The following is a 21,467-nucleotide window of genomic DNA, read 5'->3' on the forward strand; positions in this document are numbered from 1 at the left end:
TTGTGCCCTGATAGAGAAACATCTGTCACTGTCTAGATTGAACTCTCAACCTGAGCAGGGGGGGTGGACTAGAAGACCTCCAAGGTCCCTTCCAACGCTCTCATTCTATTCTATTCCGAGTGGAAGGCGAGCACCTCTAAGCCATCCCACCACTCAGGTTTGTGATACCTATAATTACAAAACATCACAGCTGGAGCTTTGCGTTATAAAGTCAAAAGGACAACCTGGAAATGAAAAACGCATATGGAATTTGCTAAATGGGAAGTACCTCAATGTTGTGAGATTTTTCTATCTGGGCTTCTCGGCAGCCAGAGTTATAAAGCTAACCTTTCAGCAACATGCTTCTCAAGCATCAGACATTTTAGTAAAGCTCAAAAAACCCGGGGTTTCTGCATTTTCCGTACTCCTCCACCCCCTGTAAAACTGCCTTTTAATCTTCCAGTACAGATAAGTGATTGACTGGGAAAAGGTTTCTCAAAGCAATTTCCTCTTACAGACCAGATCCGAAAAAAAAATGTACATGGACTGTCAGCGAACAGCTTTAAGAATGCATCTATTACACTTGTTATCTCAACTGAAATGCTATCTTTAACTTAGATTCCGTGTTATCTTCAGCACTACAAGATAACTTTAATACCTGCAAACTATCATTTCAAGCTGTGTACTTTGGAATGTATAACTTTGTAAAGCATTTCTGTTAAGAGGCTGGTATAATGATAGCTAAATCAGAAGTAACTCTGATGGCATGATTAATGTCCATTTTTAAAAAAGTTAAATACCAGCTGTGAAATCTCTTTTATGGGAAACTTACTGTCTGTCTCAAGCCACTGCAAGACTACTATTTTTTTACTGGATTGAAAATTTAGACAAGAAGGAACTAGACCTTCCCAGTTCCCAATGAACGTGAACCTGGTATTTAATTTTTTTTAATTATATTTATTAATGGATAAGCCATAGTTAACAGTAACTGTAATTTAGTTTGGATTTTCATGAGAATCAGAGGTGAAAATCCAAACTAAGTTACAGTTACTGCTTTTTCATTAATCTATCTTCACAATGTATAGTGCGCGACTGCCTTGTTTCAAAGAAACCATAGTTCAGATCAATTATTTTGAAGTGTGAACAATTAATCGTGGCTAATATAAAATGGAAAGATAAATATCTCTTTACAACTGTGGCACAGAAAGATGAGAGAAGGAGCACAGAAGCTTATGTTCATATTTTTCTTATTTTAATACAGGGACCAGCATTATATGGCCCTCCAGTGGTGGCTGAACTCCAGTTCCTAATCGATTTAGCCAGTGTACACATTTACTCAATTCTATTTTTAACTTTGTCTACCAAACTGCACAAAGCCCAAAACAAAACCATAACAAGAAACAAATAGAACCCAACACATTTTCCTCCAGAAGTCGTGAATGCTTCAACACTGGAGGTTTTCAAGAAGAGATTGAACAGCCATTTGTCTGAAATGGCATAGGGCTTCCTGCCTGAGCAGGGGGTTGGACTAGAAGACCTCCAAGGTGCCTTCCAATTCTGTTATTCTGTTATTTCTTAGTATTCTGTAGAAAGAATTCTGGTCATCCAAAAATAATTTGGATAGAATTGTAAAAGACTTGGAAGCACAGATACCTACTATAAGCTACAATGAAGTAAAAAACCTGTCCACATATGGATATGATGTCGTTATGAAAATAACACAATGTCATTTTGTATCGTGACACCTGACACGAGTTATGTGTCATGTCATTTGCATGAAGACATCATGACACATATGTTGTCACCACCATCCTCACCCCCTGTGTAAAGACTGCGCTTCATGGTTTCATCATTTTTAATAAGCTATCTCAATCCAGCAGTCAGTCCAATCTCAAAAAAGCCATATTTCAATTTCATTACTGAGGTTTTCACTCTATATACTTAAAGCTAGCTTTCTTCTGCTAATTGTGTACATTTGCTACGTGGGCATGATATGGCTAAGCTGTTTTCAGAATATGGATTGTTGAACTGCAATTTGGCAGATCGAATCCCACCAGGCTGAAGGTTGACTCAGCCTTCCATCCTTCCGAGGTGAGTAAAATGGAGAGCCAGATTGTTTGGGGGCAAGAGGCCGACTCTGTAAACTGCTTAGAGAGGGCTGTAAAGCACTGTAAAGCGGTATATAAGTCTAAGTGCTATTGTTATTTGTTTGGTGTCAGATGTGAGCCTTCTAATCCTAAAATGGACATTAGGAGCTTAATCTGATGTCCTCCCTGGACCTCAGAAATTGACTGTAGTTTAGCAAACAGCATTTTTTCCAATGCTCTGCCCCACCATGCTTCTTCAATCTGTGGTTGACTGTATAATTATAATCTAGGGATGAATCAACATGTGAAGTTCATGTTTATTATGTAGATAGGGAATATTCCATTACTAAAACAACGAAAGGCTTAAGTTCAACCAGACCCTGACTTAATCCAGAACAGTGTTTGTCTTTCCGAATTATGCATGGAAGACTCAAATAACTCTTGCCAGCCTGAAAACCCTCAGCTCTTCATTAGCTTCCCTGTGTATTATTTCACTAATTGCCCAGATACCCATTTCCTCCTTGCATGGTTAATCCAATTAGTACTATTAACATGGAAAATTAAAATGTTTAATTTGCTTTGCTCTCCTTGGTACTGAAAGACTACGATATAGTTTCAGCTGCAACTGCAAAAGTGAAATTGCTCCAGGTTTATTTATTTATTTATTTTTATGTCGGAAAAAGGCGACTCGTAACACTTCAATTTGGTTCTCTCTCTGAAGAGCTTAGCAGAGCTTAGTGGATTCTTCTCAAGCTTTTGCACCAGGAAAGCTTTAGAACTGAAAAAAGGATGGCATGGAGGCATCTTAATTCCATTCTCTTAACCATAATCTGATTTCTGACCATCCAATGATCGAGAGGATCCCAGTGCTTCATCCTACATTATAGTTCTGTAATTCCTCCTTCCATAGCCTCTAGGATCTTGGGCAAGACATAAAAGGTCACAAAATTTCCCTTTCTAGCCGAACTTGAATGCATTCCCACAGATCCTAAAACTAATACCTACCCTCAAAATCCCTTGATTGGTTTTACATTTCTTAAGCTTTCCCTATTGCATGTTGATGTGGTCCTTGATCAAATTCAGTAGATTTCATTTTGAGATTCTATATTGCATTGACCTACGATCAAGACCATGCTGCCTGGCTAATCTACTCAGGGCTTGGTTAACCTTACTAAGATTTTCCTTGCGCTTGTGACCTACTCATGCTTGCCAATGAATCAATGGGCAAACTGCTTGAGTTTTAATTAACTAGCTTACCTAATTTCTGGTTACGGTTTTGGCATATTGCCTGGACATCAGCACTATCTCTGCTGTGAGGCTTCACGCAATCCTATTTCTAGTTTCTGCCTTGCTTTCTTCTGCTTCTCATGTTGCTCTCTCTCTCTCTCTTTATATATATATATATATATATATATATATATATATATATATATATATATACACACACACACACACACACACACACACACACACACACACAGTATATGTATGTATGTATGTATGTATGTATGTATGTATGTATATGTATATGTATGTATATGTATGTATGTATATGTCTGGTATTTAGGTTTCTTCGGGTATTTTCCCAAGTCTTAATATTTATGCTTTTATTATAGTACATTATTTATTATAGCGACTATTATAGTCACTGTAATAAAAGCACAACTATTAAGACATGGGAAAATACCCAAAGAAACCTAAATACCAGACATATAAATACCCGCAAAAACATAAGTATATCTGTCTGTCTGTCTGTCTGTCTGTCTGTCTACCTGTCTACCTATTTTCCTAACTGCCCATCTCCCTCAGAGAGAAGATCTGGGTGGTGTACAATATAAAATGAACATTAAAATCAGAATTAATTTAAGATTAAAAAGTTTTCATTATTACCTCTAGAAAGAGTGGCACTGCTGTTTAAGAAGCTATTAAATGCCTCACTTTCTGCATTCAGATTCATAAAAGAAACTATTATTTGACAGTTCCCAAAGAAAACTACCTTGGGCCAACCAATTCTGTCATTCCTGGACAAAAATGATGACGTTTTATTTATTTCAGTCCTGTTGTAGTGTTGCTTAGGGAAGGAAAAATATTTGGTCACTCAAATGAGCTTTGGTGAGAGGAATTGCAACAACGAGATTTTCCTGATTCTCCTGGCCCTTTCAGTGATGCTGCAAACCACTATATTTTATGATAGTTCTTAGTTAAAATGTCCATTTTCGGAAGATATACTTCAGAATAAGTTTTCAACTTCTGGGCTTTTTTGGGTGCTGTAGTTCTTTCTCCCAAACTGTGGAATATTTGCACAGAATTGTTGGGAGAAGTTGTTTAGAGACCTACCATGTAAAAAACATGTAGGGAAGGTAGGTGAGCCTCCCCTTACCACTCTATAAAGCCTTAGTAAGACCACACCTAGAGTACTGCATCCAGTTTTGGTCACCACATTATGAAAAAGATGTTGAGACTCTAGAAAAAGTGCAGAGAAGAGCAACCAGGATGATTAGGGGACTGGAGACTAAGGCCTATGAAGAACGGTTACAGGAACTGGGCATGGCTCGTCTAGTGAAGAGAAGGACCAGGGGAGACAGGATAGCAGTCTTCCAATATTTGAGGGGCTGCCACAGAGAGGAAGCCAACAATCTATTTTCTAAAGTGCCTGTAGGCCAGACAAAGAATAATGGATGGAAACTGAACAAGGAGAGATTTAACCTGGAAATAAGAGAAACTTTCTGTCAATGAGAACAATCAACCAATGGAACAGAAGTTGCCCTCAGAAGTTGTGGGAGCACCATCAGTTGAGACCTTCAAGAAGAGATTGGACTGCCATTTGTCAGAAATGGTGTAGGGTCTCCCGCTTGGGTGGGAGGGGTTGGACTAGATGACCTATAAGGTGCCTTCCAACTCTGATTATCTGTTATCTGTTACCCTTGAAGTTTTTCAAATAAACTGCTCCATTTCTGGAAGAATTTTCCTGAGGAAACTTGACTGCCATCATTTTTATGATTCCTGCGGCACTGACAGAATATATTTTTATTCTGCAACATATATTCATTGGTCACCCTCCTCTCCCTCTAAAATATGATTGGATTGTGCTGTGGCCTTATAATTTTTAGTATTTTATCTCAGCCTTCACCCACCTAAGTTTGTAGGGCTGTATTAGGAAATTCTAAGAAACATGGTCTATCTGTCAAACACAGAGTTGGGAAGGGCTGTTTGACATTGGTACTAAATTCTCAATTTATTTGTGGGCTGCTTTGGGCCTGGATATTGAAAGAATAGTAATAAATAAAGACTGAACAAATAAATATTCCTCCCACTATCATTTCACACCTGAAGGCTGGATTTCTGAAGGTAAATCTGAATCTAGTGATCTGGATCTGGATCAAATTCTTAAATCCATTGGGCTTAAGTTCCAGTGATATACAGTACATCTGTAATTCATCCTGGAATTGCATTTATATAGTTTATATATAAATTATATAACTATATAGTTTCTCTATAGAGGAACTCTTGGCAACATGGGTTACTGAGTGCCAGAGCCAATATTAGCAAAGAATAAGGATTATGGACACCAATTGCCGCAATTCAATTTTTACATCTCCCCATTGAATTCATAGTGATGGGCTTTCCAGAGTGATCCTATTCTTTGAATGGGGAACTGGCTTTCTTGTAACACCTGCTCTCTGATAGCCATATATCTCTTTTGACAGATTCAAGAGCTCTTTGGTTCCAGATGAAATTCAGCATAGTTTTTTTTAATAAATAATTTTAAAAGGAAGTGCTATTCAAGAAGGAAGGAATAAGGAGAAACCTATCTTCCAATATACAAGCTTTCATTTAAGATGCACAGCATCTTACCCATTATTTATCCCCTGACTACTCTAATTCACAAATGCTTGTTTTATATCTCCGACAATGTTCTGACAATGAAATACGTAAAATATAAAGTTACACAGATACTGCCAAAGACACAATATGCAGAGAATTCCCTCCACTTCTGATTTAAATAATGTTCATTGTATCCATAAACAGACAAAAATTTCCCTTTCTAGAATGAATGTGTATGTGTATATGTGTGCATGCTGTATATACATATATGCATGCACACACTATGTGTGTGTGTTTATATATTATACTCTCTCTGTGTAATGTATAATAACACACACACACATATATACATACATTAGCATATTATTTTTATAAATATATAAAAATAAATATAATATGCTGGTGTTTTCAGAAATGATTTCAGCATAATTTAGTTGAATATATATAGGATATGTAATAAAATGCATAAACTGTAGTTATAGTGATTTAATTTTGTGGCACTTCAAGATATTTAAGCCTGCTAACTCCGTATTCTCCTATTTATTCCTCTGAGCCTTTTGAAGTGAGATAGTTGGGTTAGAAGGATTGTGTGAATTCAACATTAGAATCACTTCTGATTCAGACTTTTACGATTGGTTTATAATTGATTTGTATATTATTGCCTGGACTCTACAAAATAGACTTTGTCAATGTGGGTGATCAAATGGTTATCATAAACATGGAACACAGCATTTATTAAATTTCAGCTTTTCAGGTTTCTAGCCCTTGTTAGCAAGATAGATGTGAACATGTCTGGACATATTCCAATCTACCATGCTAATAAGGGCTAGAAACTGTAGGAGGGTGGACTAGAAGACCTCCAAGTTCCCTTCCAACTCTGTTATTTTGGTGTCCCTAATGAAGGGAGCAGAGGTGGGTTGAGAATAGTCACAATGTCTTGACTGTTGTCAACTAAAGCAGAATAAATAACTCAGAAATAAACATTTATATGCAAAAGAGTTGAAATAATTTGCTGAAGTATTGTTTATCCATAAGGAGATTTAAAAAAATAAATAAACGTGAACACTTCCTTGTAAATACAGGAATGTACTTTCTTTTAAAACGAAGGACAGAAATTGCTATGGAATCAAACATTTGGCTTACCAATACATAACTTGGTCCTTGATGCGTTTGCCCATTGTGAAAAATGCTCAGCACATATTTAGATGGCTACCAAATTACAGTGAAATGTCAAAAGGTGATACTTGTTATTTCCCAGTGAGCCTTAAAAAGATTTGGAGACGTGACCCTGTTTTGCATCTCTCTTCCCCAAAAAATCAGGAATGTGGACGTTTTATTGGATGAAGGCTGTAATCCCCTTGGAAATAGTCTAAATAAGGTGTGGTGATGATGATGGGCTGGGTAGTATGTGAGAGATGGATGGAATCAATATTTTTATTTTCTCTCTCTCTCTCTCTCCTTTTTTCTTGCTTTCATCTTGGTTACTAAAGGGAAGGTAGCAGTTCCTGAATTGATTACCTCCAGAAGGCTTCTAAAGCTACATTGAACTCCTGCTGGTTGCATTTCTGTGCTGTAAATGATCAAATGGGTGTTGTTCTCCCGTAGAGCATCAACACTCACCAGAAAATGTCAGGATCATTTCTCTCTCAGCTTACCACAGCCTTAAAGCAGTAAATGCCAACATTTACTGGGTTTTAAATGTTTATTGTAGGAAATATTCTTTGTGGGCTATTTCCTGAGCCAGGTTGGGGCTTTGATAGGTTTTTATCCCTACTTAATCATTAAATTCCCTAGATGACTTCTCTCAGCCTAATTTACAGAAGGGATGTTGCAGGGATGAAAGCAAAGGACCAGAAGAAAATGTATACATGGAGAAAGAATTGCACTTGTTAGCTTGAATTCCTGGAGGAAAGATAGCTCATATATGACTATAATCTCTCTCTCTGTCTCTCTCTTTCTCTCTCTCTGTCTCTCTCTTTCTCTCTCCCTCTCCCTCTTTCTCTCTTTCTCTCTCCCTCTTTCTCTCTCTCTTTCTCTCTCTCTTTCTTTCTCTCTCTCTGTCTCTCACTCCCTCTTTCTCTCTCTCTCTCCCTCTTTCTCTCTCTCTCTCTCTCTCTTTCTCTCTCCCTCCCTCCCTCCCTCCCCCCTCCCTCTCTCTCTCTGTGTAAAATATATATGCAGGAACCATACCCTAGATATGGAACATGTCATTTCTTTTCTAACAGACTAAATGTGAATAGGTAGCTAAAGCTGTAATATTATTCAAGAAATTGGGAATAAGGTTGAACGAACAACTCGGTGGCACCTGAATAAGACTGAATTGTTAATCATTCATATCAAGAACCTTTACATAGTCACCCAGAAGGTTCTTCCCCAGTCTCTTCAAACTTCAGATCTGCACTATATTACCCCTTGAGAGCCACCTATTTTATTTTATTATTTTATTTTTTTTGAAAATCTAGAGTTAGGACCCAGCTCTAACTATCCAAGTTGTGCTTAGAAAACAAGTGGTACTTTGCTCTCCCTAGTTACAAATCTACAGGGTTTTTTGTTTTTTTTGGTCCAATTGAGATACCTAAAGATTAGCTCAGGATATTGCATGCTTCTCAGGTGTGATCAAGAAGCAATACTCAGGGCCAGGGTGGTCAGATGAAGATGTGCAGCCAGCAGACAGAGCTATATTGAAATGTTGAGGTCAACAGGGCAGGGTGACAAATTCAGAAAAAACAAATACTTTATAAGGACCTACTCTTGTTTCCATCCCTATCAAGAAAGCTGAATTATGGGACTCGGGGATACACACAACGGGGAAAGCAAAACCTAACTCTTCTTTGGAAAGTCTGGGTTGAAGAGAAAGAGGGAAATAACCCACAAGGGAATGCAAGGTAGATGGATATTAATTACTGCCCACCCCTTCAATCCAAGAACTGTAGGGCTAAACATAAAATTCTGCTGAAGTTCCATGAAAAAGGGCTGGTCCCGTGACATCTGAGCTCAACCTTGATCTTGATCAACCAGTTCTGTTTCCTCCACCCCACCTATCACACCCCATTCTACCTCGCTTTTTAAAACAAGAGGGCCTTATAAGACGGTGTATGCTCACCTCGGCTGAGTCCGTCTGGTCCCCGAAGGATTCGGCATTCTTCTATCTGGCCAAATGGAGAAAACATCACTCTGATATCGTTCTCATTACACTTCTTCGAAACCATTCCTATGAACAATTTTCTGTCTTCCACAGCTAGAAGATTAAAATAATAATACTAATAATATCCACAACAGCAAAAGGCATCTTTCTCTCTCTCTCTCTCACTCACTCACACTCACTCACACTTTCCTCATCTGTGATCAATGCTTATTACCACATCAAAAGCAAGCGACAGAGTTGTGAGCGTGGCGCTGTCCCAGGGTGACAAGGCAGGTGGAAAACACTTCACACACACAACAACACTTCTCCTTTCTCTGGAGAGCGTTCCATAGTTTGCAGCTAGCACTTCTTTTGCTATTTGGGCGATTTATAGACTAGGAGGAGCAGTTAGCTTTTCTACCTCTCATTTCACTGTTGAAACAGAAAATCCATCTAACAATTAAGGCTAAAAGTTGGTGAGTAGGATCAGAGAGTGAGCCTATTCTAACCTAGCCACCACAAGAGCCTCAATGCCGCAGTGGTTAGAGTGCAGTATTGCAGGCTACTTCTGCTGATTGCCGGCTGCCTGCAATTTGGCAGTTTGATTCTCACCGGCTCAAGATTGACTCAGCCTTCCATCCTTCAGAGGTGGGTAAAATGAGGATCCAGATTGTTGGAGACAATAGGCTGACACTGTAAACCACTTAGAGAGGACTGTAAAGCACCGTGAAGTGGCATATAAGTCTAAGTGCTAGTGCTGTCTTGCCCCATCTTACCAACACATGTATGAAAGGGAAATTGGGAACAAAAGTGATGTCTGAATATTCAAAATGGAACAGGTTAATAGAATCTTAATGCAGCCTTTTTTTTTAAACCTATAACGATCCAGCTATTCTTATCTCATGCAGACGTTGTTAGCAAGTATGCTCATTAGACCGGAGAAACACTTCAAGGAAGTGTTATATACAATTATTTCAGGGTAAATGAAATCCCAGCAGGTTTGCAATGCTGTGCTGGGAAAAAGAAAAGTAGGATTAGGTGGGGTTAAATTACTGCTAGATTATTTCACTTGATATAAAGAAGCCGAAAGGAAAAAGAAATAGAAATTTAAAAAACTAGGTCAAGGAGATAGCTCTATGCGTCCAGGCAAGCTTCAACAAATACACATTCAGAAACTTTGAATTTACAGAGCATGGAAATAAGCAAGGACCAAATCCATTGAATGTTTGTTACGATGCAGAATGTGTCTGGCAGCACCTCACTGACATGGGGCTTGGAAACTAAGTGGAACTTTGAAAGGAGATTCTTTGGTAACCTTGGCGACTTTAAGATGCTTGGACTTCAACTCCCAGAATCCCCCCCTGCTACCTGTATTTTGGCTTTCCATGTTTCTTAGATAGGGGAGGACGCACCTCACCTCTCCATTCCTGCCTTGCAAACAAACGAACAGAAAACCAACTGGGTTATCTTGGGATCTTTCATTTAAAATCAGGGCCTTCTGAAATAACCAGTGGTTCTTAACCTGGGCGATTTCGTTTTTCAGGGGGGCGATGGCACGAAAAGGGGCGACGTGGGGGTGAAGGAATGGAAGGGGGGCGATATGGGGCAATGAAGCAAGAAGTTTTGGGGACACTTTTGAGACTTTTTTCGTCCAGTGAACCACTGTATATCTGTCGTACAAAAACATCAGATCGCTCGCTATTTATTAGTGGATTGAACTGTGTTTTAAAATGTTCCTCCAGCTAGCTTCAGTACAGAACGCCGGACATATGTGAATACGCATCGCTCATCTTCACGTGCGTTGCGCAGCAGCCTCTATCACTCTACCCATTAAATTTGTCGCTCTGATTTTTGTTGCTTTCCTTCTGTAAAAAATTTCTTTGTGTCTTTTTAACCCTTTTTGCATGAAGATATATTTTCCTAGAATCTTAATTCAGTTTCAGAGTTTTCGTCTTGAAATTCTTAATTCCTGCATTGTGATTTGTTCTTATGCCCTTTTTATATTTCTTTTTTGCGTCTTAAAATTCACTTGTAATTAAATCATTAAATGTTACTGTTTTTTTCGGGCATTTTATTTTCTTGCAATTGAATTTTGTTTTCGGTGGTCATTGCATTTAAGTGTCTTGAATAAATAAGATAATAATGAAATACATGTATCACGAAGTTTGGGAGTAAAGTGATGGGTGGCATCAGAATTTTTCACACAGTTGAGATATGAGAAAAAGACTGAAAATGAATTATTTGCATCGATATGTCCGGATGCCAATTTTAAAGAAAACAAAAAATGTGTTTGCATAAATTGAAGAATTATTTCCCTGTGTTGTGATTGAGAGGTTTTGTTGGGGGAGGGGGGCAATGATAATTTCCTCAATGGCTCAAGGGGGTGATTCTTTCGAAAAGGTTAAGAACCACTGGAAAGAACTATCAGTAGTTTCCATTAATCAAAACGAGGAACACTAAATGGTCCACCATGCTGCGAGATCCTCATTGCCATCCAATCCAAAAGGATTACGGTTGTTAAGTGAATCATTGTGGCTGTTCAATAACATGGTTGTTAAGTGAATCTGGCTTCCTCCCCCCCTACTTCGCTCATCAAAAGGTCGCAAAATGGGATTGCATGACCCTGGGACATCGCAACTTGTCATAAATACGAGCCAGTCGCTAAACGTCTGGATTTTGACTGCGTGTCCGTGGGGATGTTGCAATAAATCCCCTTTTTCAGCACTGTTGTAACTTCGAACGGTCAGTAAACAAGCTGTTTCAAGTCGAGGACTACCTGTGTAGCGACTTGTGGGCTTTGTTCTTCCAGATTGTGAGTTACTTGGATTGAGAGTTTCAATTAAGGCTGCTTGCCTGTTGTTCTCTGCCACTTATGGCGAGGAAAGCATATAGACTGTTTTCCAATTTCATTTTGAGAAGGCCAATATGGGGCTCAAGAGACCTGGCCAATGGCCTGAACGAGCTGCTAATATGCCGGAGACCACGTTCCACAATTTGGTACAAGAATATTTGGGCAACCTTTGCCTTCCAGATGTCAGCCGGTAAGCTCACATCAAAGCTGGGCTGCTGCCCATGATGCTTGACCTTTGGAGGATGAAAGGCTGCCCTGGATTCGAAAATGCGTTGCCAAGGCCATGTGCTGTGGCTCTTCAATAAATAAGTCAAAAAGAGAGATCCGAAGCTTGACCGCAAAGGGATAGGTGTCGGATTAAAAAAAAAAACAACCTAACAAAAACAAAAGTCTAGTAGCTGGACCTTCCCATGATAGATGGCTTCAAAAATTGTGGAAGGGTGACAACTGGTTGCATTTTGAGCAACTGTTACCATGGGTGATATGGCAACTCTTTGGCTCTTGTCATGGTTCCAGAAAAGAGAGGGAAATATTGTCTGTTGTTAATGAGCACATAGAAATTGTAGAGAAATAGAGCAATTGTTGCTCCACAGACTTTAGAATGGAATACAATGACAACGTTGAAAGGGGCCTTGGAGGTCTTCTAGTCCAACCCCCTGCTTAGGCAGGAAACTCTATACCATTTCAGTCCAATCTCTTCTGGAAAAACTTTCAGTGTTGTTGGAGCATTCACAACTTTTGGAGGCAAATTGTGTCCCACTGATTAGTTGTTTGAACTGTCAGGAAATGTCTCCCTCAGTTCTAGGTTGCTTCTATCCTTGTTTAGTTACAGCCTTTTATTTCTGCTAATGTGCAGGCTATTTTAGGAATGAAGGAGCTCTTTCCATTACATTTTATAGGAAAGGAGAAAGGGCTGAAAGTAAATATTCTTCTGGAAAAACATTTTGGCAAGAATATATACCGCAGCAGAGGATATGTTAGTCCTCAACTTACGATCAGAATTGAGCCCAAAATTTATGTTGCTAAGTGAAAAAATTGTTAAATGAATTTTGCCCCATTTTACGACTTTTCTTGCTACTGTTAAGTGAATAATTGCAGTTATTAAAACAGTAACATGGTTGTTAAGCCATGTTGTTAACCTGGGTTCCCCATTGACTTTGCTTGTCAGAAGGTCGCAAAAGGGGATCATATGATCCCAGGGCACTGCAATCGTCATAAATGTGAGTCAGCTGTCAAGCAACTGAATGTAAATCACGTGACTGTGGGGAATCCTGCAATGGTCATAAGTCACTTTTTTCAGTGCTGTTGTAACTTCAAATAAATCACTAAATGAACTGTTGTAAGTGAAGGACTACCTGTACTCTCTCTCCATTATTCACTCTCCATTATTATTCAAGCCATTTCTGAGGAAAATAACTTTTTATTGGCCCCCCGTAGTTACAGCTTGGTAAGTATGCTATTGCATTAAATAACACAGAGGTTTTGTGTGTGTAATTCAACTCACAACTCAGCTCTAATGTGTAAACAATTTGCCTAAAGAGAACAAGCCTCACGATAAATTCTATTAAAAGTGTATATATATACAGAAGGGGAGCAGGAAAAGTCAAGGAATAATCCACAATTCAGCTTCCTTCCTTTCTTTTTTTTAATTTCAGGCCTGTTTATATGTAAATCTGTTAAATAACCATTCATTTAGCTTTCCTTCCCCACCCTATGGAACAAAACAAAAAACAAAAACAACAACCCAAGGGTTTTGTCCTTAATTTTCCAAACTGCTGTCGGTGGCAGATTCCCTCTTGGCCTGCTCAAGTTCCACCAGTAAACTGATAAATATGGCAAATTAACTAAAATGATTTCACAGTTTTTTAGCTGGAGGCTGATTTCATAGTAAATTAAACATCCAAAGAACTGACTCAGAGCTTTAAAAAAAAAAAACCCTCAAAAAATTATACTTGGATCTGCTCGCTTGGTTTACAAAGGCAGCTGAAGGATCAATTGGAAACAGTTGGTAGTATTTGTGACTGCAAATACATCTTCTTGGGTCAATAAAAATGTTTCTTTTGTTTTCAGTGAAGGAAAACAACCAACCACTCCTTTTAGCTGACATCATGTCTTAAATTCTTCATATGTGAAGAGGGAGTCCCTGATTTTGAACTTAGCATTCCTGGGTCTGCAGGACACAGCAGTTAATCTCAAGGCGTCATTTCTTTAACCCTCCCTATTAATCTGGTATTAAGAACCATGATTTCTAAGTCTTGGAGCATAAGTCTTATTGGCCAACCTGTTCCCATTGATCTGAATCCTAGTCAGATTTGCTGACTAAGACACACCTAAGTAATGAGGGAAACAAAATTGAACACCACCAAGCTTAGAATGTAATGGATAAGCCACGAGATCAATCCTCAAGCCTTTTTCTAAACCAACGTTGGAACATTTATGGAGATAAAATTGGTTCTGCGGGTCCACTAATTGATTTGCCCAATGTGGTCTACTAATTAATTTGCCAACTTGGTGGAAGACTCTTGCCAACCTTGGTTGAGCTTACAAATGTAAGCAAACACAAACAGCAAATATAGGACAGATTGAGACATTGAACAAATATTCCAGAAAAGGTGATGATGATGAAACCTTTCCATCTTATTGCCAAGAAAGCTTCAGGTCTGTGAAGTTGCCACTTCAGTTTGGTTCGAGGGAGTCTTCACCATTACCCTTAATGAACTTTCAAAGTTTTGAAAATATTAATCCTGCAAATAAGATTGGAAGTCGCTTCTTAAGGTATCCATTTTTTTCCTTTTTGTTACCCTTCACTGTTTCTTTTACCCTTTTACAAATTCTGTCTTTTTCTACCTCTTTATCTTTGTGTAGTTTAAAAAAAATTTTTTTGTAAAATCTTTTAAACCAAATTATTATTTAAAAAAACAAACATTAAGCCGGAATTCAGCCTATACCTGAACTGCTACATTCTTTTACACTTAAATCAATATACAGAGCACCACATTAGCATAATGTCAAGTTCAGCAACTTCAAGTGCCAGGCGATTTCCCCTTAATTTGTTTCTAAATTCTAAGTCCTCATAAACATTGTGATGGAGGACGCTGGCAATTTGGAAATTTGGGGAAGAGTACAGGTGGTCCTCGACTTACGACCACAATTGAGTCAAATTTTCTGTTGATAAGTGAAACATTTGTGAAGTGAGTTTTGCCCCATTTTAAGGACCTTTTTTTTTTTTGCCTCAGTTGTTAAGGAAATTGCTGCAGTTGATAAGTTAGTAACCTGGTTGTTAAGTGAATCTGGCTTCCCCATTGACTTTGCTTGTCAGAAGGTCACAAAAGGGGATCACATGTTCTTGGGACACAGCAGCGGTAAAAAATAAGAATCGGTTGCCAAGCAACTGAATTTTGATGACATGAACATGGGGTCGTAACTGTGAAAAATGGTCATAAGTTACTTTTTCAGTGCTGTTGTAACTTTGAATCCTCACTAAACAAACTGTTGTGAGTCAAAACTACCTGTATGTCCATCTGGTCAGAACCTGCCTCCAAATTACTTGGGTGGAAATTAGCATCCTGTAGGGATTAAAGGGATTGGCAAAGAATCTATAAAAGAAGAGTAGGCAGACCTAGGGGGCAGAGTTAAACTAGTCACTAGCCTAGAATCGTTATGTTCCCATAAATGTTTAAGTCAAATCTCTCTTGAATTCCTTTGAACCTTATCCGGTGCCAATTTAGTATTGAACATTAGTTGACTAGTTTCTCATGTATACCAATAAATCTTTCCAACCTGCAGCATATTGTCTGACTCCTTGTGCCTAAGAAAACCACCCATTTCTAATAACTGGCTATTTTGGGACTGGCAAAGCTCTTTTACGACTGATTTTATGAGAGCATCTGCAACACTTCGGCATCAAATAATAGCTACACTGTCTGGTCTCTTGTAAACAACTCAGAGAAAACTCATGACTCATAGAAAAAGGAAATGAAGAAAGGCCGGCATGGCAATTGGTCTCCGACTTTGCAGAAACTTGGAAGAAAAGACTGGAAATTTTAAAAGGACAAAGTGCTGAGTTAGTAGTAGGAATTAAATGCCATAACACATGCATTAATACAAGGCAGGGGAAGTTGTTAATTAATTCAGGCAACATTGCATCCAGGTAGACTATGGCAGGTTGCAAAAGTGCAAAAAAGGGGCAGGAAGTATCTATGTAAAATAGGATTAATGCTTTCTTCCTTTCCCCTTCAATTTCTGTTGCTTTCTTTCTTTCTTTTCTCTGTGAAAAGTATATTTTAAAATAAACGCCTTCATATATGTGAAAACTCTTAACTCTTCCTTTTTTACATAACACATCCTTTAATTTTCAAATGGATTTAAATACCTAATTGCTTGAGCACACGGTCAAGCAAATGCAGATAAATTAATTTTTGATTTCACTTGAATTGTATGTATCCTGCGCCAATCCCCCAGAGAAATCAGCAAGGAGAATCATCCAAATGTAATAAAGTTTTCAAAAGATGTGAACAATAAGGTGTTTAAATAGCCAATGGATCCCTTGTAGAAATCATTGTGTAGAATTATGCATAATCTATATCAAATTTGGATTGTTAAAATAACATATCATCCAATGGATGGATTTCCATTTCAATATTTTATATTTTCCTAGGGAATCAGTTGACCTGTTGATGGTTTGCAAAAAAATGCAGGCTGAAAGATGAGAAACCTGAGCTGGTATTTTGGAACAGAAGAAAACCTGATTTTTTTTTCTCTCTCTTCATCTGCACAAAACAAAGAAGCGAAAAGGCCACTTTGAAATGTTATTTAGCCCATAGGGAAAACTTACAAGTATTATTTACAGGGTTCGCTCTTAAAGTTTTCCCCGGTGGGCTAAGTAGCAATTGAGCCCAACATTTCTGTCGCTAAGCAAGACTGTTGTTAGATGAGTTTTGCCCCATTTTATGACCTTTCTGCAATGGTCGTTAAGTGAACCACTGCAGCTAGGACAACATGGTTGTTCAGTGAATCGGGCTTCCCGTTGACTTTGCTCATCATAATATCGAAAAGGGGATAACACAATATCAGGAAACTGGAAGCCTTATAAACATGTGCCAGCTGGAAGCATCTAAATTTTGATCATGTGGGCAGTGGGAATACTTCAATGGTCGTAAGTGTGAAAAATGGCTTTTTTAAAAGGCCGTGGTAACTTCGAGCAGTAACTACACAAATGTTGAAAGTTGAGGATTATCTGTAGAGGACTATCTGACTTACAACAATTCATTTAGTGGCCATTTGAAGTTACAACGGCACTGAAAAATGTGACTTATGACCATTTTTCCCAGTTAGGAGCTCTGCAACATCCCCATAATCATGTGATTAAAATTCAGGTGCTTGGCAGTTGGTTCATACTTAGGACCATTGCTGTGTCCCAAGGTCATCTGATCTCCTTTTGCGACCTTCTCACGAGCAAAGCCAACGGAGAAGCCAGATTCACTCAACAACCAGGTTACCAACTTATCCACTGCAGTGATTCACTTAACAATGGTGGCAAGAAAAATCGTAAAAGGGCCAAAACAATAGAAATTTTGGGCTCAATTGTGGTTGTAAGTCAGGACTACCTGTGTGGTGTAACAAGATCTTGCGACCCAAATGGGGTGGTTGCAAGGGTTACTTCTTAAACCCCGTAAGATCTCTTCATCTTGCAAGATATGTATCTAGATCTATTGTGGCTTCCTCTCTTCAAGAATACCTCTGGTTTGACAAGGCCTTCTGTTGTGTGGAGGGGTGTCAATCATCGCTGGCATCCTGCCATCAACAGGAGGAGAGAGTGGGAAGAACAACACATGGGCGATAAAGCTGCATGATGGGAAACTGGGAGGTGAGATTGACAGTTGAGGAAGAACAGAGCGTTTTGGAAGCCCGAGTCTTCAAGGCCACATACCCCTGAGAGTGGAATTTCACCAGCCTGAACATCTCAGGGGTTCTCAAAACATCTTGATGGTGCCAGATTGGCTACACGCAGATAGACTATGGGGAGGGGAGGGCTGGAGGCAACTAAGGGGTTAGTTTTGTACTGATGCGCAGCAACTTCAGATTCCGCCCGACTCTACTGCAATCAGCATCTCTTAGTAAATGTACCTTTTCGCTCCCATCAAATGTAGTCGAGGGTTTTACTTTCCTAGGAGATCAGACTGGGGCAGGTCTGACAGTTTTAGCCCAAGCCTGCTCGGTTGTGGTGTTTTCTGTGGTCATTTATGCACTGCTTTTAGAATGTAAGTGCATTTGTGTTCTTTTCAGAACTGTGCAGAATCCACGGAGAACCGAGACATCGGGATGCATAGTAATGATGACCTCAGCTCTCCAAAAGAGATTAAAAAAACAACAATAACCTCTGAACAGAAGAAGGGACGAAAATGAAACCTGTCCATCTCTGCAGAGAGAGAGAGAGAGAGAGAGAGAGAGAGAGAGAGACAGGGCCCTGCCATCATTTACATTTGCAGGTATTTAAATCTCCAGGTACGCGGCTTCTGCCCTGATTCATAATCAATGAGGAGCAAAGACACATCCTGGAAAAAAGCCACGTCGAGCAATTCTTCCATGCGGGAATAGGTACGTTCTCACGCTTGAAGGAACATGAGAAATTTCGTTTGACTTTCTCTCTTCTCCTTTCTCTTAGCAAAAATGTCAGACTCAAGGCCCCTTATACAGATATCCTCGACTTACAACTAGTGGTGGGATTTAATTTTTTTTACTACCAGTTCTGTGGGTGTAGCTTGGTGGGCATGGCAGGGGAAGGTTACTGCAAAATCCCATTCCCTCCCCACCCTACTAACCTGCTTTCCAGCTCCATTCTCCTGTGCAGGGCAACTAAAGAAGACCCAGCCGATCAGCTGGGACTCGGGAGGCGGAGAATAGGTGGGGGCAGAGCCAGTCAGAGGTGGGATTGGCCGGTTCTCCAAACTACTCAAAATTTCCGCTACCGGTTCTCCAGAACCAGTCAGAACCTGCTGAATACCCACCTCTGCTTGTGGACTGCAACTCCCAGAATTCCTCAGCAAGCTTTGCTGAGTGAGACAATGGCTAAGTTGAGTTTTGCCTCACTTGATGATCGTTCTTGTCCCAATGTTAAGTGAATCACTGCAGTTGTTCAGTTACTAACACGGTTGTTAAGTGAATCGGACTCCTTCATTGACTTTGCTGGACAGAAGGTCGCAAAAGTGGATCATGTGACCTCCGAGACAGGGCAATCGTCATAAGTACAGGTACTCCTCTACTTACAACAGGTCATTTAGTGATGGTTCAAAGTTACGACAGCACTGAAAAAAGTTGACTTATGACCATTTCTGTCCTATTTTTCATACCTCCGGCCACTGCAGCATCCCCAGGGTCACGTGATCAAAATTCAGATGCTTGGCCACTGACTCGTAGTTACAACCGTTGTACTGTCCGGGGTCATGTGATCCCCTTTTGCGACCTTATTGACAAGCCAAGTCAATGGGGGAAGCCAGATTCACCTAACCACTGAGTTACTAATTTAACAACTGCAGTGGTTCGCTTAACAACCATGGCAAGAAAGGTCGTAAAATGGGGCAAAACTCACTTAACAGAAGTTTCACTTAGCAGCACAAATGTTGGGCTCAGTTGTGGCCATAAGTCGAGGACTAGCTGTAGAAACCAGTTGCCTGAATTTTAACCACATTACCACGGAGGTGATGCAACGGTCATAAGTATGAAAAAAGGTCACTGTTTTCAGTGCCACTGTAATTTCGAATGGTCAGTAAACGATCGGGTATAAGTCAAGGATAATCTATATTGGTCTTCTGGAAAACAGAGCATTTTTCAGAGGCTTCTTAGGATCTGACACAATGTATTATTCTGGGGTGTTTTAATTTATCTGTAAGCTTTTTGTTTGATTATTGTGCTTGGCTTATTATTGTGCTCCTTCTAAGTGTCTTCTACGCGGGCAGTGGGGGTAGGAAACGGATTAATGAATAAATATTTAGGTAAGAAATTCTTTCGCCACCTACCGTTGGACTTTTCACTATCTGCAGGCTTCATCTGAATGGGATGATGCATCTAGAAACAACAGACAACAGAGAGGGAAAGAGAAAGCAAAGTGGGTTGAAATCACCTCAAATCAAGCACATTTCAAGTTCTCCATCCAGCCACATCCCTAAATGTTCTATAGGCACCTTTAGTTGTCATTTTGTGGAACGATACAGGAGAGTTTAAAAGTTGCAGTTGTGTTGCAGAAGGCATGCCAAAGATGGCCCTTGATCGAACCCAATTGTCTCAACTTTGGCAAACTAAAGATGCGTGGACTTCAACTCTTTATTTATTTATTTATTTGGTTTGTCAATTGCTTACAAGATAATAGGTATAAGTAAAAACATAGTTATGAATACATGGATACATATAAGAAAGCCCGACAAAAGTTTAAAAAATCCGGTGCAAAAAGAAACAATATCATGCCATAAACATGCTGGGACTCTATTGGGGACAGAACAGGGTAGGACGAAAATTGGTGACGTAGGCACGTTGGTGCTTATGCATGCCCCCTACAGGTCTCTTAGGAAAGGGGTGAGGTCAGTCTAAGGTTTAAGTTTTTGGGGTTTGGGGAAAAAACCACAGAGTCAGGTAGAGCATCCTCTGGGAGTTGAAGTCCCCACATCTTCACCTTGCCAAGGTTGAGAAACACTGATCTCACCCATCATTTCCTAAATATATAAACAGTAGACCTGTTCCAAAAATTCCCTTTTAACCTGTCTTAATTTCTTACAAATCTTTTGCCTGTCATTATAAGGTAAAATTGCTTTGCGTGGACAGAGAGATCCAATTTATTTTACAGTGTTTGTAGCCAGCTCAAAGACGGTGAGCAGGTCATAATGTGGGGAAAGTAGAACAGCAACAAGAGGAGTGAATCAACATTACCAAAAACAATTGTTAATATAGCCACATCCAGAAGTCAATGAAACTGAGCTAGGGTTAATGGCCCAATTAAAATACAATTATCTTGAAAGGTTTTCTGAAAATGGAGGGCACGTTAAGGACCCTGGAAGGATCCTAACTGTAGGGGCCACTCCGGAGAAGGCCTGGCATCTTGTTCATGTCTCCATCATTTCAGATAAAGTCCCTTAAACAGCCTTCCCAAGATAATCCCACTGGGCAAACAGATTCAACTCTGCCAAAACTCTCTTATTAAACAGATCAGCAATCTTAAGAAACAACATGTTCCACAGCTCTATTGTTTGCTTTTTTTTTTTTAAAAGGGGAAATGTCACTGTTTGATTTTATGGCTCATCTGCTTCTGAATCATGCACATGCATGCACATTTTTATTGCAAAATAAGAGAAGTGCCAAGCAGTGAGAAAGAAATCAAAACGATAGCCAGAAGTGGGCGGTTTAAATCCCGTCCTCTTTTGGTATGTGTTACGTGTTTTAAATAAAAAAAAGAAGGTGGATGTTCAATCATGCCATGTTGGCCACCATGCTGACTTAAGGAGAAACTTCCTAACAGTGAGAACAATTAACCAGTGGAAGAGCCTCCAGGAATCATGGGCACTCCATCTCTGGAGGTTTTTAAGAAGAGACTAGACAGCCACTTATCTGAAAT

General features: G+C 39.4%; 1 protein-coding gene across 36 annotated transcripts in view; it reads right to left on the reverse strand.

Moving 5' to 3' along the window:
* The window catches only part of CELF2 (CUGBP Elav-like family member 2), a 587,571-nt gene that overhangs the window by 74,933 nt on the left and 491,171 nt on the right, over nt 1-21,467 (reverse strand). For 35 of the 36 annotated variants that reach the window (XM_087968840.1, XM_026678264.2, XM_087968834.1 and 32 more), the window contains 2 exons: nt 19,882-19,930; nt 8,995-9,129 (listed from right to left, as the gene is read on the reverse strand). In XM_087968840.1, coding sequence (XP_087824966.1) covers nt 8,995-9,129; nt 19,882-19,930 — 184 coding nt within the window. The remainder of the gene's footprint in view (nt 1-8,994; nt 9,130-19,881; nt 19,931-21,467) is intronic. The other variant, XM_087968869.1, reaches the window with a different exon arrangement.

Source organism: Notechis scutatus, chromosome 6, assembly GCF_049901735.1.
Source record: "Notechis scutatus isolate UNSWTSFEM ecotype Mainland chromosome 6, rNotScu1.2, whole genome shotgun sequence".
In the NCBI taxonomy this organism is placed as follows: domain Eukaryota; kingdom Metazoa; phylum Chordata; class Lepidosauria; order Squamata; family Elapidae; genus Notechis; species Notechis scutatus.